The 20169-nt window shown below is 40.1% G+C and overlaps 1 protein-coding gene and 1 non-coding gene across 12 annotated transcripts in view; one reads left to right on the plus strand and one right to left on the minus strand.

Annotated features, from left to right (window-relative positions):
- The first annotated feature begins 602 nt into the window (after positions 1-602).
- On the plus strand, positions 603-728 carry LOC123286188 (small nucleolar RNA SNORD22). Its single transcript, XR_006528458.1, has one exon. It is a non-coding gene; the product is annotated as a small nucleolar RNA SNORD22 (small nucleolar RNA).
- A 4258-nt stretch (positions 729-4986) lies between these two features.
- PHACTR4 (phosphatase and actin regulator 4) overlaps positions 4987-20169 on the minus strand; it is a 94175-nt gene continuing 78992 nt past the window's right edge. For all 11 annotated transcript variants that reach the window (XM_014853634.3, XM_014853632.3, XM_070510592.1 and 8 more), the window contains 7 exons: positions 19370-19557; positions 18234-18387; positions 13108-13163; positions 12010-12071; positions 10409-10546; positions 9729-9805; positions 4987-7266 (listed from right to left, as the gene is read on the minus strand). In XM_014853634.3, the coding sequence (XP_014709120.1) occupies positions 7251-7266; positions 9729-9805; positions 10409-10546; positions 12010-12071; positions 13108-13163; positions 18234-18387; positions 19370-19557 (691 nt within the window). In that variant the 3' untranslated portion in view covers positions 4987-7250. The remainder of the gene's footprint in view (positions 7267-9728; positions 9806-10408; positions 10547-12009; positions 12072-13107; positions 13164-18233; positions 18388-19369; positions 19558-20169) is intronic.

Raw genomic sequence — 20169 nt, forward strand, 5'->3', positions numbered from 1 at the left:
GACCCTTCGCGCGGGACTTTGCCGGGGAATGTAAATTACGGAAACTGAGTTTTGTTAAGTAGGTAGGTGGATGGGTGTGTACGGCGTAGCAAGTTTGCTTGTCTACGGTTAGTTCGCCCAATCTGGAAGATATGCCGTTAAGTAAGCTCGCCAACAAAAACTTTGGAGTAATAAGTATGCGAGAAATGCAGAGTCTCAAAAGGGATTGAATTTGCTGTGTCACGTGAAATAAACTGATAAATGCACAGGTAAATAAGACAGAAGTGCTCCTATACGAACTGGCGAGAATTAAAAACCTCCTGTGCACACTATGTGAATATACTTAAGGCTAGTGAACTGTATAATTAAAAATAGTTAAAATGGTAAATTTTATGTTAAATATATTTTAACACACACCTAATATAATGAAGTGGGCAAGTAAAGAATCCTGAAGATACATATTACATGTGAAGTGTTGCAAATGTGATAGAATTTCGAATATGGTGTTAGGTGAATAAATGGTAAATTGACATACAGCCATCACAGCTGAGCTATAATGAGTAGAAACATTTATGGTGTTTTATAAGATTTTGTGCTGGGCGCTTTACATAAAATTATTTACTTCCCAGTGAAGAAACATTCACACGGCTTACCTCCTGTCCTAGTTCCAGAGCCTGTAAAGCTAAACCCACTGGGGCTGGCTGGGGGAAAAGAGGAAAGCTTGTTCCAGAAGGAACTGTCCGAGGGATCATAAGAATTTCTAAACATAGGAAAGGGAAGAATAAATCACTTATTTTAAAAATCATTTGTATAACTTTTTTCAGGACTGAAGAAAGAAAGATCAAAGCGCATAAAATGGAATCCAGCTCTTGGAGGACATTGGAAAGGGAATTTTCAAGTTGTTTCTTGTAGAACCTAGCTATTCAAATTGGTATATAAAACATTTCAGCGTTTCTAAATAAAAAGTTTTTTTAACAAAAAAATAATAATAAAATTATTTACTATCAGGGCAATCCTAAGACGTTGGAATTATTATCCAGATTCTAAGATGTGAAACAGGCCCAGAGCAATGGTTGTCAAAGTGTAGTTGGCATATCCCGGGATCCCTGAGGCTCTTTTGGGGGGTCCATGAGGTCAAAACTTTTTCATAATAATATGTATTAGACTTAGACTTTGCCTTTTTCACTGTGTTGACTCTGTAATGATCTTGTAAAATGAAATTGTGGGTAAAACTGCTGGTGCCTTAGTATATTTCAAGGCCCTGTCACCAAACTGTACTGGCAATCATTGTGTTCTTCATCATCACAAATTTACAGTTCAAAAAAAGTCAGTTTCACCTAAGAATGTCCTTGATGAAGAAGCAAAAATCATTACCTTTTTTTTTTTTTTTTTTGCTTGAGGAATATTAGCCCGAGCTAACATCTGTGCCAGCCTTCCTCTATTTTGTATGTGAGTCCCTGCCTCAGCATGGCTGATGAGGGGTGTAGGTCTGTGCCCAGGATCCAAACGTGCGAACCCTAAGTGCCGAAGTGGGGTGCCCTGAACTTAACCACTATGCCACAGGGCCAGCCCCCCAAATCATTAATTTTATTAATTCCAAACTTTTGAGTATTCATCTTTTTAACATTCTGTGTGACAAAGTGAGAAGTACACATAAAACACTTGCTGCATACAAAAGTACAGTGGTTGTCTCCAGAAAAAGTACTTACGGCCATAGTTGGAGCTGAAACAAGCAAATTTTTTCATGGAACATCATTTTACTTCAAAGAATGGCTCACATCTTTACCAACTTTATACCTGTGTGACACTGGACTTTCTTCATTTACTTAAACCAAAACAGCATATAGTAAGACTAAATGCAGAAGCAGATATGAGAATTGAACTGTCTTCTGTATTAAACCAGACATTAAAGAGATTTACAAAAAAATGTAAAAAATACCACTCGTCTAATTATTTTTGGAAAATAGTTATTCTTCATAAAGCTGTGTTATTAATGTTAACATGTACTAATTGGTTATTTGCAATGTATTATAAATAGTTTTTAAATTTCTGTTTTTAGTACAATAAATATCACCAGATATCACCCACAGATACAAAAGTCCTTTGGGAGTCTGAGTAATTTTAAAAATTGTAAAAAGGTCACAAAACCAAAATGTTTGTGAACCAGTAGTTTAGCGGAAGACAAATAATTCTGCTGCTTCTCTGGCGATATTACCAATATTCAGGTACCTTTCAATCGCTCATTCAACATTTACTTAGGGGATATGACTTACTTGCTAGGCATTGTGCTAGATACTGGGGATTCTGAGATGAAAGACTTTTTCTGTCCTTGAGAGCTCACAGTGGGGGAAATAGACACGTCAGCAAATTATACTACTGCATGATGAGTGCTGTATGGCATGGATAAAGTATTTTGAGAACACAGAGGACAGAGGAATTAAACAATCTGCTTAAGGCTCAGAAGGTTTTCCTGGGGAGTTAAAATTTGAGCTAAAACTTGAAGGAATAGCAAAGGAGTGGGGTGGGGATGATGATAGCATTCCAGACTGAGGAACTAGCAGTCCTATAGTCTCCCAGGAAGGGTAGGAAGTCAGTTTAATGAGGAATATTAAAGGGAGAACTGCCTGGACTTATGAGACTGGAAAGTAGGAAGGAGCTGAATTACAAACTATCTTGTAGCACAGGCCGAGTTTAAATTTTATCTTGCAGGTAACTAGGCGCCAATAAATTTTTAAAGGATTGCTGTGATTATGTTTGCATTTTAGAAAGGTAACTCTAGTGGCAATATTGGAGGATAGACTGGAGAGACCAGGGCTTATAAAATGCCATTAAATTATGTTGACTTTGAACTGGGATGGTAGACAAAGTGAGAGGAGATAAAGGAATCGAGAGACATTTCTGAGGTAGAGAATGCACGGAATTTATACTCCACTGGACCTACAAATTAAGAGAGGAGCTTGCAGATAATACCAAAATTTCAGGCTTGGGAGCCTGAACATACGTGGTCTCTAACTCTGATAACTGAGAAAGTAGGCTGTGGGAGTAGAGAGTAAGGGCCACACTGGAAGTTCATATAAATTACCTCGGGAACATTTGGATGTGTATGTGTCCAAAGGGCAACTGGATTTAGGATTGGACTCCAGCAAGAAATGTGAGTTGTAGATAAAGATTTAGAAGTTGTCAGATAAGAGTGGTGGCTGAAGTCACCTTGGGAGAACAGAGAGAGTGATGAGAGGACATGAAAACCCAAAATTTAAATGGTGATCAGGGAAGAAGCCAGCAGACAGAGAAAGCATGATCAGAGAACCAGGAGACAGTGGTGTCTGAAAAGCCAAGGAAGTTTTGAGGACATGGCCCAAAGCATCAAATGCTGCAGAGCAGTCAAATACGGTAAGAGCTGAGGACAGGCTTTGGATGTAGCAGTTAACTGAGAAGGCACTAGTAACCTCAGGGCACGCCATCTTATTGTGGATTTAGTTCAGATTTTAGTGACTTGAGTGAACTTGGCTTTAGAAATGGAAAACTGTGTACAGACCAGAGGTCGTAAACCCACGTCAAGAAGCCTGTTCAGTTTACATTTCCATCGCTTCCTTTTCCTCTACCTGTCACTCATTTAGCTCAACTGCTTGGACTGTACAGGAATTTAAGTTGTTTAAGTATTAGATTATGTGAAGGGAATGTAGGAAAGACAGGAGATAGGGCAATAGGTATAGGAGAAAATAGGGTCAAGGGAAGATTTCTTTTTGGAGGAGAGTAGGAAGGAGATAAACATTAAACAAATAAATGAGTGAATGAATAGTGCCTCCTCAGTACCAGAAGGAGGGAAATTGAGCGTGTTTTTCCCGTCAGATGACTTTTATGCTTTGTGAAGGAGGCAGACATTCTTGGGGGAAGAAATTAATGGTATCCACAGAAGAGACAGAGGGAGCAAGTGGTCCAGGTTGCTGGTGGTTCCTGCTTTTCCTCTCATGCTTCCTAACACTGGAACTGAAACAGTGGTTTAGGCTGTGTTTTAGTTTTAGGGCTTGGCTTTTCCTTGTTACAGATTCTCGTATTTTTAAGTATACTTCCCATCCCATCCCCTCCCATTCAGTATCCACTGGACTTGCCCTTTCTGATAATGGTTTTCCAAACTTCTCACTCTCCGACTAGTCTTTCCTCTCCTGGGGTACAGTAATCTAAACCCACAAGCACTCTAAATTCATTTTCAGCAAACACTTGGCAATGTGCACCTTCAAAACATCCTCCTGGAGACAATGCTCAATCTCAAAAGGGCAATGACAATTTGAGGCCTCTTTGGAAGACTAGCAGAAGGAAAATCTGGGAGCAGGTGGAACCCAATGACATGAACAATTCTGACGCATGGTTTCTTTTAATCTTTGGTAAAGGGTGGTATGCTAATCAAGGCGAGTCTCTGAAGCGACAAGCAGAAAGTGAGTCACTGGTGAGGCCACCTGGATTGAAACTGGGCTGCTCGCCAGAGGGGAGTACATGAGGTATGAACTGCTCTATTGCGACGTCAGACTGAGGCCCAATTATATGTGGTCCATTCACACAAAATCCTTGTAGACACAACTGATTGGGATGCAACTGCTTGTCCCCGAATACATGCAAAGAGTGACTACATAATTTGCTTTGATCTTGGGGAAGCAACTTCACCTCTCAGGTTCTTCACTGGTAAAATGAGTATATTTCCATTTACCTCCCAGAATAGGGGTAGGTGAATAGCAGAAAGGGGCTAGTGCCGAACCCGATGCATAGTATGGAGATCACAGTTGCTTTCCTCTCTGCAGCCTATTCTTTTTCCATGTGTGTACAGACAGACACAAATGTGACTGACCCTCATCTCTGGCTACATTTAAAGTTCTTACTATTATCTCCCCCCCCCCACCCCATCTGTTTCTTATTTAGGGTGTCTAGCAATATTTTAGGTATCATTTTTAAGCTGGCTTGAATCTTTTGGAATAAGGTGGAACATAAAAAAATAAACACTTCACACCAGGATAGTATAGTTTGTTTTTTTTTTAAATTCTAAAATACTTTAATAATTAATATTGATAGGAAGACTGATATACAATGCAATTATTTATTTTACAAGGAGATTCTGTACATCAGGGTGAAGTACAATACACTGGGCTTTTATTTCTTTACATTATGATTGTGAATTGTTACTTACATGGGAAGGGAACACAAAATCATTTATATATATATATATATATATATATATAAACACCTGAAAAGACTTGACCCCCAAAGTATCCTGTTTCAAAAGAACACGAATGAGATGAAAGATGAACTAGATTCCTTGGTGGCACATCGAAAGCAGACAGGTCACTCAGGAAATCAAATCCTGTTTCAAGCTTGGCACATGAAGGCAAAGAAAGGCAGTCTAGGAAGGGATGGAAATGTCATCTCAAGCCACAGAGAATACTGACATAAGCCGAGCAGTCTCAAAACCAACAAGACAGAACGGTCAGAAGAAGTCAAGTTAGCAGGCAATGTGGGGTCACCTTATATATAGACCTCTGAAATTTGGTAGAACTGTCACTTATTTTCCCTTAGTTGTACCAAATGTTAATGAGCTCTAAGGAGACGTGGACTCAGTCTATCTTCCCAACCGTAAAGCATCTGACAGTCACTGAGAAATCCAAATACCTCCCTATTCCCCATACAGAGAAGACACTGCCTTTTAAGGTCACTTTAGCTTTTTTGCTTTGACCTGATATTCTGATTCTTCAGTAAATCTTACATGGACATGAAAGGACAGGAAGAGAAAAATCTACCGAAAGATTGCATATAGAACAGTGACTGTGGAAGAAATCAGACAAATCTATGAAATAGCCATAATTTTCTGAACATTAAAATAAAGGGAAAAAGCCACATTCATTAGTTAAATAGAAACTATTATTTTTCTTCCACTTAGTGTAGATAGGAATTAGAGGGAAATAGCGAGGCTGGATAGTTTTCAATAAAAAAGAAAGCAACTGAATCTTCTGTTTTAGGAAATCATATTAATATATATTACAAATACAAAAAGGGATGGGGCTGAGCCGATACTCAGGCACCAATTACTCTGGCTACAGCTTGGAAGAGGAGGGCTGAGTGAGGTGGAAGCTGCCAGAGAGGGTCAGCAGGAGGCCAAGTGTTTGGACTTAAGAGGGAAAGTGCAGCAGGAGAGGGCAAACAGCACTCAGGAGGAGAGGGGAGCAGTGGGTCAAGTGCTTCTCCAAACGCCTTTTCCTATCTAGCACCCCACAGTCCTAGGACCTTACTGTGATTCTGGCTGGAGGTGTGGGTGGTGACAGCACACACTCTGCTCCCACAGAGTTGCTACAACTCTGCTTTATGGAGAACACATTTATTGGTCCGAATGATCTAGAGTATCATTTGGTACCACAAAAGTACAACAGCCTATAAAATCTAAGCCATGAGTTAGTTTTCTGCCAAGGTGGCATTAACATAAAGGCCTTTTTTGGTTTTGGTTTTGTATAGAGAAAAAACACATGCTTTTTCATTTTCCCAACTTGGAATCTGGTTGCCGCTGACTGTTGAGCAGACAAGAAAAATCTAAGTTCCCATCACTTCTTCAGGATCCTTTTTTATTTTTCAAATAAAAATCAGGATGTCTTGTGCCAAAAAGGGAGAACATGTCAGAGCCCGAGGTTCTCTCAGGCCGGACTGCCTGAAGAGGGCTCTATTGCTGTTATGAGAGGTGTGGTGCAACGCTTTCAACTGACATGCCAGCGTGGTGCGAAGGCTTCCCCCCGGAGGTGGGGCCCCTTTGCCAGAAGGCTGGGGGCCTCCAGAAGGTTTTCTCCACCATTAATTGGATGGGATAGCTGGAATTTAGCACCTACACAAGTGGGTCTCACAACCAGGACAGAGAGGGTAAGGCTAACGGTGCAAACTGTGCCATGGCACAGGCAGTCATCTTGGGACAAGGGGGCGGTGAAGCCAATCAAACTCAGAACCTGCACGTGGCCCAGAACATTGGTGGCTGGTGAGGGAAGACGCCCTCAAGTATGCTGCAATATTAAAAGGTTCAAAAGCACTGACGAAGTGTTTCGCTTTGCCCAAGGCAGCACATGAGAATCCGTTCCAGTGAAATGCTACATTCATAGAAGTGCTGTTCATCCCAGAACTAAAGCCCAGAGGACTCAATTCTGGCTGTGCCGGAAGTGCTGAAGTTCCCTCCACGTCACTCTGGAGACCGAAGCAGCAAAGCAGCCCTGTTTCGGGGGGTTATTTAGCTCCTCTCTCAAACGTCAAGATCATGGACGATGGTAGCTAAAACATGATTAAAAAAACATTAGCAGATACTATAGATTGCTTTGCTGCTATTATATTAATAGTAATTAAATGTTACGTTCTAATTTAAAAAAACAGCCTCTCCTCCACTCTGTCTGACTCTCCCGTAGCTTCGGATACTCCTTACCCTCTTCCTTCCTGAAACTCTCTTTTCTTAGCTTCTGTAACACTATCTTTGCCCTTGTTTTCCTTCTTCTTCAATTGCTTTTCTTCAATATGCTTTCCTGGTTCATCTTCTGCTGTCCACCCTTTAAATACTAAACAATTTCCTCTTAAGAACCACTATATTTTCCCATGAATTTGTATCTTTAGACCTTGCTTTCTCCCTGGACTCTAAGCTGAATACCCAACTGTCTCCTAGGCATCTCCACCTCAACTTCTCACCGGCTTGTCAAACTCAACATATATAATTTATTCTCCAGTTTGTTTATTGTGTGCCTTCCTCTTTTAGAATAAAAGCTCCTTGAGGACAGGGATTTACCCTTGCTCCCTGCTACATCCCAAGCACCTCACACTGTATCTATCATGTGGTATGTGCTCAATAAATATTTACTGAATAAACGGCCTAAACTGTTCACCTGAACTCCTTCTTGACTTCACAGACCTCAAAAACCACAAGTTAGAAATCTAAGAGTCATTCTGACTACTAGGAATACTGACAAATCTTGTTGATTCTATGCTTGAAATGTCTTTCAAATCTCTTGTATTCTCACCATCACTTCCCTGATTTGAGCTACCAGTAGGCTCACTATGGCTACTTCAGTTACTTCCCAACAGGTTTCCTTGCTACTGCTAGTCTGTTCATCCTTCCACATCACCTTTCCCAGATAGCTCCACCAGAGCTCATTCTGAAATACACAGAACTCCAGTAGTTCCAATATCCTGGTATGACAGTCAAAGCTCTTCGAAGTGTGACCATAACCCATCTTGCTGGTCTCATCTTCACAATGCCCCCATATGTCCTCTGCTCCAGTTAAATTTTCTTCCATTTTTTTTGGTAAGGAAGATTGTCGCCGAGCTAACATCTGTTGCCAATTTTCCTCTATTGTTTTTTTTGTATGTGGGACACTGCCACAGCACAGCTTGATGAGCTATGTGTAGGTCTGTGCCCTGAATCTGAACCTGTGAACCCCAGGCTGCTGAAGTGGAGGACGCAAACTTAACCATTACACCACTGGGCCAGCCCCAAGCTACATTTTCTGTTATCCAGAAACAATATGCACTTTCCTACCTCCCTTTGCCTTGCTAAAGCTAGTCTTTCTGCTTACAATGTTCCTTCTCCTCCTCGTCCAAATAAATTCTTTTACATACTTTAAGATCCAGCCTAAATGTCACCTTCTCTATGACTGTTTCCTTTATTGTTGCTCACTATACTACTTTATTACTATTACTAATAACAATTAAAAAAGCTGACACTGACACAGCTAGGAGATGGTGGAGCTGGGATATGAAACCTGACAGAATCGGGACTCAGAATGACTGAGGCATTCATCATACTGATTGTACTACATTTAGTAGCACACAGGTCTTTTTCCAGATTAGACTACAATCTCCTTGCTGGTAAGTATGATTTGTTATTTGAGTTCATATTACAGCACCCTGAATGGTTTCTGCTGTTCAAAGAATTTGCCTTCTCTACTTCTGTCAGAATTCAGAACAACAAAATTCTGTAATTAAAATAACCATTTGTCTGTATTCTGGAAAAAAGTTTAACAATATTTTATTTTCCAACTTTGCTTGGTCCTTCTTTTTACAGCAAACTGTAAGTGGCATTACATCTTCTCTCATTTAGCCTCTTTTTATAAATGTTCTGAGAGTCCCTAGATACTTTCATTGATTCTATTTGTAGCTGGCTGATTCTTTAGGTACTGGGTGGGTCCTTAATCACAAGAGTAATTCCAAATCAAAATACTTCTTGGCTTGTTTCATGAAGACAACTAATTAAAATGAAGTTTATACACTAAATTGGTAAGATCAACTGTGCTAGCAAGAACTGAAACCAGAGAGGGCAAGATCTTGTCCAACTCAGCAACAACTTCCTCACACATAACCTGGGACAGTGCGGTATAGGGAAGAGGGCACCCAGTGGCTTTTTAGTCATTCATTCCTTTCTCCAAATCCTGGTTCGGCAACTTACCAGGAAGTCAAACAACTTACTTAACCCTTCTGAGCCTGTTTCTTCACGAATAAAACAGGGATCTTAACACACCTTGCAGGTTTATTGCGAGGATTAAATAAGATAATATACAAATAATGCCACTCAGTATAGGCATTTACTATTGCCTCTTAGCTCTCACCCCTTTCTCTTAATGTAGTCTTCTTGCAATCAACATTGAGTGTCTTCCTTTTAACAATGTCATTAGAGTCCTTCCTATCGGAACAACTCTGATATGTTTGTTTTTTCGTGGAGCTCTACTTAACTCACAGTATTTGGGTCTTACCGTGTAAAATGTTTGCTCTCTTCATGAACCTCCATCTCTGAACTTTTAAATTCATTTAACTCTTTTCTTATGGCAGCCTACGGAACAGAAATAAAAATGTTTCAGCATCGTCTGTCTGCTATAGTATAGCAATGAGATCTGCCATCTATTCTCTATTGTGCTTAACTTTGTGAGTCACTGCAACCCACAGTGGGCAACCCAGAGGGAAGAAAGAAGCTGGGTCAACATACTGGGCGAAGCTCTGAGCCTGATGCACAGCACCTTCCCTGACACCACTCATCTTACAATAAACCCAAGGTCTCCAGTTAAATCAAAACACTTGAAGACCTTAAAAGAGATGTTGTGGCTTATAGTTTCCACAGCATGTAAAAATGCTTTTCCTCTTATAAAAGTGAAACATGGGTAATTACTAATATATACCACCCAAACATAATTACTGTTAAAAATATGTTTTATTTCCTTCCAGATTTTTGTACTCTGTGATGTAGTATGGATTTCCATTTTTTTTCAGTTTTGGTGGGAGAGTCATTAGTATAAAGTTTTCGTTTGTATGTCTTGGCATTTTGTATCTTGATTAGAAATTTAACATTATATCAAAAGCAGAAATTTTGTTATGGTTTCCCCTTCTAGTTAGTGTCTTGCATCCTTCAAATAAAGACAGACAGACAACAGAGAGAAACCTTGTCAGCAGGGGTCAGTTTGGTCCAAGGCTTGTCGGCTCGTCGGTCGTAATCTTGAGCATCTGTTACCTCCACATATTCGTTAAACCTCAGAATCTTCCTGGCAAGCAGTTCAGCCACAGTTGGCCTTTGACTGAGCTGAAAGAAATAGAGTCTCTTAGTTCACAAGGCCAGGGATTAGGCATCAATCACGTGTTCAAACTGCTTCTAACCCAGGGCTTCAACTTTTGCTGCACAGTGGAATCACCTGGGGACCCTTAAACACCACTAATCCCTGAGTCCAACTCCTGAGATTCTGGGGGTCAGGATTTTCCCCCCAGTTTTATTGAGATATAACTGACATACAGTACTGTGTAAGTTTAAGATGTACAGCATAATGATTTGACTTACATATACTGTGAAATGAATACCACAATAAAGTTTAGTTAACATTCGTCATTTCATATAGATACAAAAAGAAAAAGGAGGTTTTTTTTTAAGTGCCTTAATGCATAGCTAAGATTGAGAACCACTGCTACAGACCAGTATAACCAGTATGACCAGAGTTTCTCAAATTTTAACATGCATGCAAATCATTCGAGGATCTGGTTAAAATGCAGATTCTGATTAAGCAAGTCTGGGGGGGGGCCTGAGATTCTGCATCTCTTACAAGTTCCCAGGTGATGCCAATGCTGTTGGTCTGTGGACCACATTTTGAGTAGCCAAAGGGTTAGGGCTATAAATTCATATATAATACGTTAGAAAGTGAATGCATTTAATACGAAAGCAGTATCTATTAGTGGGTAATACTAAGGGTGAATTTCAATATGAATCAATGCCCAAGACGGCGGATTCTGTAACAAATGATGACTTAAGGTTGCACAATCAGGTCACCTGCTGAACCTGAAGGCACTAAGTCCAGCCATGGCCTCTAGCTACCCTCAATCCATCAAAGATAATCCCTCTGTTCCTAGGGAAGAGGAAGAGTGGGAGAAATCACAAAGAAGATGTCTAGATGCTTCACTCTCCTGGGGATTCTTATAAGTTTTAAGAAATGTCTAGAGAACTCAGAGGCAATTACAGCACAAACCACTATGGTCAGAAGGAAAGGAAAAAGGATTAATCCCAGAGTTTAAAAGCTAACAAAGGTCTGGTACAGAAAAGAGTCTACCCTAACTGATCTGGGACCAAGGAGAAAATCCAAGTTGGTTTTTCGTATTCTTCAGGTATTACTGAGGGTCAGTTCAGTTCTTTCCCTGATTAGAAAACAACCAGTTTGCTTTGCAAAATTGAACGCCACACACTTCTCCTGTTACTGTCTCTATACTTCAACAGATTTTGGAGTCTACGGCAAAATCCCTGGTCTACCAAATAAAAGGTCAAAATTTATCCAGTCAAACATTTACTGAGAATCTTCTTGTGCCAGGCTTTCTTTAAATAGGATAAATGAAAAAAGAATGCTTTTCATAATGCAGTGTTGTTTTCTATATTTGTATTATGTATTATATTTTCATAGCAAGCTATGGCAATTCAAGTCAAATTCATTTCTTTCCAAACAGGTTATTCAAATATAAGACATGTAGCCAGTAGATGGACTGAAACCAAACACTTGCACAGCATACCTTCCTGGTGAGCCGACGTTTAATCTCTCGTTTTTCTGCTTGACGATCAGCTTCATTTTTAGCTACAGTAGAAAGTCAGAAAAAGTATCAAACTTTACAGTTATTATACCTAGACATTTCTTACAGGCCACAAGTCAGAATAAAATACTAACTTTGGGGATGGCTAATCAAGACAATTTTCTTCTCAACTGCTGTAGTCAAATACATAGAGTAAGGGTCAGCAAACTACGGTACCAAATCTGGCTGCCGCCTGCATTTGTGCTGCCCGTGAGCTAAGAGTGCTCTTCACATTTTTAAATGGTTACATTCTGAATGCTCAGGAGTAACCACTAAGAAGGGAGATCACACTAGGTTTCCTGTGATGTGCCTGAAAAGGTTCCCACACTTTAAAATTCACTAAGTGACAAAGTTGTATATACTCAAATAGTGATGAGAGAACAGACAGATTGGTCAAACTGCGCATGCTCGCAAGTAACCTTACAAAGCCTAATCTCCTCTACAGTGTGGAGGTTTTTAAGGCCAATTTTTCACCCTGTAATCTGGAAAAAATCAAATCAAATCTGTACTAGATTAGAGTGCTATTTCAGGGAGTTAATTATGTACACAGAAAGCAAATTAAATACAGAGTCCTATTTTGTGACTTTAGAGGTATAAAAGTCTTAAAAGACGAAAAAGAGGGGAAGTAAGCTGCACTTGGGACTTGCTTTGGGCCCAAGCCCTCAGATTCCACTAGAACAGGCAGGTCCCCTCCAACTGCACAGCCACCGTCCTACTTCCCTGAAGACAGAGGAAAGTTGGGCAGCAACTACCACTCACTGTCCAATCCCCTCAAATGCCCACGGTAATCTCGGGACACTGAGAGAACATCAGAACAAAACTTGTGGACTGTCCAGCACACTAAACAATGTCATGATATCTCGGAAAGCAAGCTTGGGGGATCTCTGTTCCTTCAGGAGAGAAAATACGAATAGTCCTTCCTTGGCTGGAACACTCTCTCCTTGGCTCCTGTAGAAAACGCTTCTCTTCTCTGTTATGCATATTAAAGTCAGAAATATACACAGAAAATCTGTACAACTTTATTTCCATAGCTGGACTCACGTTGTAGTATATTTCGTTGTTCTAATTCTTCTGGTGTTGGTCTTTGACTCAATCGTCTGAAAAGGAGATTTAAAAATAAGAGTACTTTCTATATTAAACCTCCCAATCCTGTTCATAAAGATTTGGTCTTAGTTTATATTAGCCCCTACACTAGTAAGACATCAATAAATTTTAAGACTGTTTTGACATTTCATTTGTTTATATGATTCACTGTTTATGAAACAATTTTCACATTGAAAGTGTTAATAAAGATATTAACAATATAAAAAGGAATCATACATGCAAATAGGACGATTGTATTCTAGTTGTAGCTCTGATGTCAACAAGCCCTATTTCCACAAAAAAGGTCAGTTAGACCCTGAGTGTACTCATCTGTAAACGGACAAGTGGGTCCAAAACAGGTTTGCTCCTTAAGCAAATCTGTTAAAAACACAGATCCTCAAGGCAGGTTAACAGAAATTCTGATTCAGGAAGCCACGATGAGGAGTAAGATTTTATACATATATTTTCACAGTGCTTCCCATAAGATTCTGAAGTCCTTCCTTTGTTTTTTAAACCAGTGGTTTAGGAACTACTGGAATTTAAAGTTGTCTCTTTTGGAGTAATATTCTGTAACTTTATGATTTTAATTTCTGTCCTCTCTCTGAAATATCTGATGAAGTTTCTCCCCTCATCCACAGTTCTGAGATGTTCGTCACCAATGACAGCTTGTCATTTCTGGAATCAGAAAGTTATTCACTTCTTGCCTGTAATTTATATTTCTCAGACAGTATTTGAAGTACATGAACTACAACTCTTTAGTTGTTTGCAAAGAGGACTCCAAGCCCCATTTTATACAAAACTTACAACTTTATGTATTTCAAAGTTTTTTGGTTCCTCTGAACAAGACATTCCTTTTAAAATGTTTATTAAAAAAGAAAACAGCTTTAGTAAGGTATAAATAAGCTGCATGATTTGATGTTCTGACACATATATACGCCCATGAACCCACCCCCACAATCACGATAATCAACACGTGCGTTGCCTTGTGCTGGCTTCCTAGGGCTGCTAGAACAAATTATCACAAACTGGGGGGCTTAAAGCAACACGAACTTATTCCATCACAGTTCTGGGGCCAGAAGTCCAAAATCAAGGTGTCGGCAAGGCTGCTGATTTGTGAAGGCTCTAAGAGAGAATTCATTCCATGTGTCTCTCCTACCTTCTGGTGGTGGCCAGCAATCCTTGGTGTCCTTTGGCTTGTAGATGCAGCACTCCAACCTTTGCCTCCCTTGTCACATAGTGTTCTGTGTCTGTGAGTCTGTGTCCAAATTTCCCTCCTCTTACCAGGACACCAGTCATTGGATTAGAGCCTACCCTAATCCAGTATGACCTCGTCTTAACTTGATTATATCTGCCCAGACCCTCCTTCCAGTCAGGTCATATTCATAGGTACCAGAGGTTAAGACTATTTTGGGGGGACACAACTCTACCCACTACACCCTCCTCCACAAAATCTCCTCATTTCCTTTTGTAATTTCAACCTCCCTGCCCCTAGGCAAACACTGATCTGTTTTATGTATCCATAAATTAGTTTTCAATTTCTAAAATTTTATATAAAAATCATACAGTATGTACTCTTTTTGTCTAGCTTCTTTCACTCAACATAATTATCGAGATCCACCCAAGTTGTGGCACTATAAATAGTTCATTATTTTTTTATTGCTATGTAGTATTCCATTGCATAACTATACCATGATTTGTTCATCCATTTGCCTTTGGATGGATCTTTGGGTTGCTTCTATTTTCTTTGGCTATTACAAATAATGGCTAATGGAATAGCTGGATCATATGTTTGATTTATTTTAAGAAACTTACAAGTTGTTTTCCAAAGTAGTTCTACTATTTCACATTACCACCACCAGTGTACGAGGATCCAGCTGATCCTCATCCTCAGCAACTCTTGGTGTTACCAGTCTTTTAAATTGTGTATCCTAGTGGTATGTCATTGGGTTTTAATTTGCATTTCCATAATGATTAATGATGTTGAGCATTTTTCCATATGCTTATTTGCTATCTGTGTATCTTCTCTGGTGGTGTGTCTATTGAAATTTTGTGCTTTCTTCCCGTTAAAATTGGGGTGTCTGTTCTCTTACTTAGTTTGGACAGTTTTTCATATATGCTAGAATATAAGCCCTTTAACAGATACACGATTTGCAAGTATTTTCTCCCAGTTTATGGCTTGTTTTTGCATTCTCTTCAGTGTCTTTCAAAGAGCAAAAATTTTAAATTTTGATGAAGTGCAATTTATCAATATTTTTCTCTTAAGAATCACGCTTTTGAAATTGTATCTGAGAAATCTTTGTCAAACCATATTCTTCCAGAAGTTTTAGCTCTCATATATAAGTCTATGATCCACTTTGAGTTAATTTTTGCATATGATGCAAAGCATGGACTGAAGTCATTTTTACACCAGCACCATTTGTTGAAGAGACTATCCTTTCTCCATGAAACTGTCTATATGCCTTTGTCAAAAATAAGTTGTACATATATGGAAAGTCTACCTCTGGGCTCTCTTCTGTTTCACTGATTGATTTATTCATCTTTATGTCAATATCATACTGTTTAGGTTACTTCAGATTTATAATATGTCTTAAAGTAAGACTGTGTTAGTCCTCCAACCCTGTTCTTTTTCAAAATTCCTTTGTTTATTTTCTAAGTACTCTGTATTTCCATAAGAATTTCAGAATCAGTTTTCAATTAAGAAAAAAAGCCTACTGGGGCGTATTTTGATTGGAATTGCATTGAATCTATTGATATCTTAATAATACTGAGACTCCTGACCCATGAATACCATATTTCTCTCCATTTATTTAGGTCTTCTTTACTTTCTCCAGCAGTATTTTTTTTTTTAAGGATTTTATTTTTCCTTTTTCTCCCCAAAGCGCCCCTGGTACCTAGTTGTAAATTTTTAGTTATGGGTCCTTCTAGTTCTTGCATGTGGGATGCTGCCTCAGCATGGCTTGATGAGTGGTGCCATGTCTGCACCCAGGATCCGAACCGGCCAAACCCTGGGCTGCCGAAGTGGAGCGTGTGAACTTAACCACTCGGCCATGGGGCCCTTCCCTCTCCAGCAGCATTTTATACTTTTCACTGTATAGGTCTTACACAATCTTTTGTCAGATTTATCCATAAACATTTACAGAATTTTTTATGGTATTGTAAATTGCTATTGTAAATGTTAATCTCTTGTATTTTTAGATTTCAATTTCAGATTGTTCATTGCTGGCATCCAAAAAGCTTTGCTAAGACTAGGACCTTTGGAACAACACTCAAAGATAAGCAACTAGCTCTGCAGTAAAGGAAAAAGAAACCTATTACCAGGGTGGCCCTGTGGCCTAGTGGTTAAGTTTGGCATGCTCTGCTTTAGGAGCCAAGGTTTGGTTCCCTGGCATGGAACTACACCACTTGTCAGTGGACATGCTGTGGCAGCAACTCACATACAAAATGAAGAAGACTGGCAAAGATGTTAGCTCAGGGCGAATCTTCCTCAGCAAAAAAAAAAAAAAAAAGAAAGAAAAAAGAAAAAAAAGAAAAGAAAAAAAGAAAAAAGAAAAAGAAAGAAACCTATTATCAAAGATGCCCATTCTTAGCTAATTCCTAATCCCATTTTTTCCCCCTTTTTCTCCCCAAAGCCCCCCAGTACATAGCTGTATATTCTAGTTGTAGGTCCTTCTAGTTCTGCTATGTGGGACGCTGCCTCAGCATGGCTTGATGAGCAGTACTAGGTCTGTGCCCAAGATCCAAACCAGTGAAACCCTGAGCTGCCGAAGCAGAGTGTTCAAACTTAATCACTCAGCCACGGGGCTGGCCCCACTAATTCTTAATCTTGATAGTCTCTTGCTGACACTCAGAAGGCCACAGTTCTGTGTTAAGACTGCCATCTTGTCAAGCCAGCCCTGATGGCCTAGAGGTTAAAGTTTGGTATCCTCAGTGGTTTGGCAGCCCAGGTTCAGTTCCCGGTCTTGGAACCACACCACTTGTCTGTCAGTTGCCAGGCTGTGGTGGAGGCTCACATAGAAGAACCAGAAGGACCAACAACTAGAATATACAACCATCCACTGGGGCTTTGGGGAAGAAAAGAGCAAGATTGGCAACAGATGTTAGCTCAGGGCGAATCTTTCCCAGCAAAAAAAAAAAGGATTGCCAACTTGCCAATAACAAAGCCAGGTGTCTGAGAGAGAAGAGGAGAATATATTTTAATTAAAGGACATCCTTAGTTAATTATTTTGTCAGGAATATACCAGGAGTTCCACCTCCTTTTCCTCACTCCACCAAGAGAAAGATATGATTTGGGCAAACATCTGTGTATATACCTGGACTCTATGTATATTATGTGCAGGAAGCTGGCCTGCATTCAGTTCTATGCTTTTGGTTCCAGCTGACTTGAAAAATATACTAGCACTTTGAAAGGAGGCAGTTATATGGAACATGTGAAACAAATCTAATGAAAAATATGGGTTTAATCTTTAATTGGGTTGGCACCTCATGGTTGAGCAACCAGATAAATGACAGAGAAGTCTTGTCCTGGGAACCACCTGGATTCTCCAGAAACTTTTAAAAAACCAGATTTATGTCCACCTTATGGTATAAAGCTGTGAGAGATGTCTATCTCATGCTTTAAAGCTCTCAGAGTCATCTAGTTTCTTAATTTCCAAATTCCTATAAGATACTCAACTGTGTAGAATATGTATTTTTAAAAATTATGCTATTTCTGGGGCTGGCCCAGTGGTATAGTGGTTAAGTTCGTGCGTTTCGCTTTGGTGGCCTGGGGTTCGCTGGTTCAGATCCTGGGCGTGGACCTATGCACCACCTGTCAAGCCATGCTGTAGCAGGCATCCCACATGTAAAGGAGAAGAAGATGGGCACGGATATTAGCTCAGGGCCACTCTTCCTTAGCAAAAAGAGGATTGGTGGCAGATGCTAGCCTAGGGCTAATCTCCCTCAAAATAACCCAAAAAACAAAAAAATCATGCTATTTCTAAAATTAGGAAAAAAAAAGATACATGAATGCTCCACCACAAAGTAAGACTCTAACACACATAGTGGCATCATCAAATCAAATCAATCTATTCTAAGCAAAGGCCTACCTGATCAGTGTGTTCCCAATCTGGTGTCGTATTTCATTCCATTCCTCTTTGCTTTTTCGAGGCCAAGAATTCATGTTCAACTCTGGTTCACTGGGTCTGTGGTTCAACTTCATTGCCAATGTGTCCTTCCTCTTCACTTTGTTGGCCAGAGCACCTTTGCCCAAGGGAAAGAAAAAAACGTAGAAGCTTAAGGCTCAACCTCACCTGGAGCTAGGCAAGAGTCTGAACAAACATTATCATAATTCCCAGCTTTCTACTTGGCCTCCAATGATCCAGCTAACATACAGGTGGTGGTACAGCTGAACACATCTAAAACTCCTTTCAGCCAGATGGACTCGGATGGGCTAAACATCTTTTCCCTTCTACCAGTCCTCTACATTTTTCTCCTTAGTAAGAGCTGCTTGAGGAGAGAGAAGTTAAGTACGGACAGTCTCTGGTTTACAATGTAAAGGCAGTCACACTAACACCCCTCATAAGATTCCTATTCTTTTTTTTTTTGAGGAAGACAGGCCCTGAGCTATCATCAGTGCTCATCTTCCTCTACTTTATATATGGGACGCCTGCCACAGCAAGGCTTGACAACCAGTTAGTAGGTCCGCAACTGGGATCTGAACCAGTGAACCCTGGGCCACCGAAGCGGAGCACACAAACTTAACCGCCATGCCACTGGGCCGGCCCCAAGATTCCTATCCTTAAAGTGGCTTTCCCACTTCTGGGAACCAGGATTCCATTCTTTGCAGATTTGTGTACATGAACATGGTTTTCTTCTTTGCCCCACGAACACAGGACATTCATTAGACTGAAGGAGAGCATCACTTTTGTCTTTTCAACATCGCCCAAATATCAACTCTCCTCTACTCCACATTCTTTAATACCATCAAAGTAAATAATTTTTTAAATCAAAACAAACAGATAAAAACCTGAATGACTCAACCAACTTGGCTCCCTCTCACTGGCTTGTTCTAACAGCGGGAATAGCAAGGACAAGAGTCCTTCACAGTGGCTTCCAACATCAGTTAGCCAGAGGACTCGATGGGAGAGGGCATCTACTTCCATGCATCTTACACTAGCTAAAACCAGCAAGCAGCTGTATCTGTAAGGGAACTTTCTCCTCTGCTTTTCTCTCCCTTTCTTACTATGATGGCTTTCATCTTCATCCTCTTCATCTCGGTACTGAATAGGACCTTCTGAATCAGAATCACTCTCCTTCTCTTCCTCCTCCTCCTGCAGACACTGCGGTAGCTTCGGGACCACTGAGGTAGATGCAGTGTCTTCACTGAACGCGGGTGGGTGGGTCTGCTCCTCCTCTTCTTCATCGTGTGGACTAACAAATTAACAGAATTATATTTTCCTTCTAGAAACTTAAAGGATAAATCATTCGCAAGGCACAGTACTGAATAACTTGGAAAATTCCATGAATGAAATAATTTATCATTTCTTCCCTTAACTTTTAACAACCTTGCCAAGAAACTTTTTAGCAGCTATTAGTCTAAAGGGCTCTGGGTTCAAAACCCAGCCCTACAAACTTATTTACTAGCTTGTGAGTTAGTTAACTTTTCTGTAAGTGGGAATGATACCTACCTCATTGGCTTGTTGGGAGAATGAAATAGACAAATTCTAGAATGCACTAGTGTCTGGCACACAGGGCCCTGATGATCTACATGTGAAATGCAAGTTTGCTTTGGTCTGATTAAAGAAGACTACACAGCATTTAACACTGTACTTGGCTCAAGGAAGATATTAAATAAAAAAATTTAAGGCAGGGCTGGCCCCATGGCCAAGTGGTTGAGTTCGCACATTCCGCTTTGGCAGCCCAGGGTTTCACAGGTTTGGATCCTGGGCGTGGACATGGAACCGTTCATCAGGCCATTTTGAGGCGGTGTCCCACATGCCACAACTAGAAGGACCCACACCTAAGAATATACAACTACATACT

The sequence above is a fragment of the Equus asinus genome, chromosome 5 (assembly GCF_041296235.1).
Source record: "Equus asinus isolate D_3611 breed Donkey chromosome 5, EquAss-T2T_v2, whole genome shotgun sequence".
Taxonomy (NCBI): domain Eukaryota; kingdom Metazoa; phylum Chordata; class Mammalia; order Perissodactyla; family Equidae; genus Equus; species Equus asinus.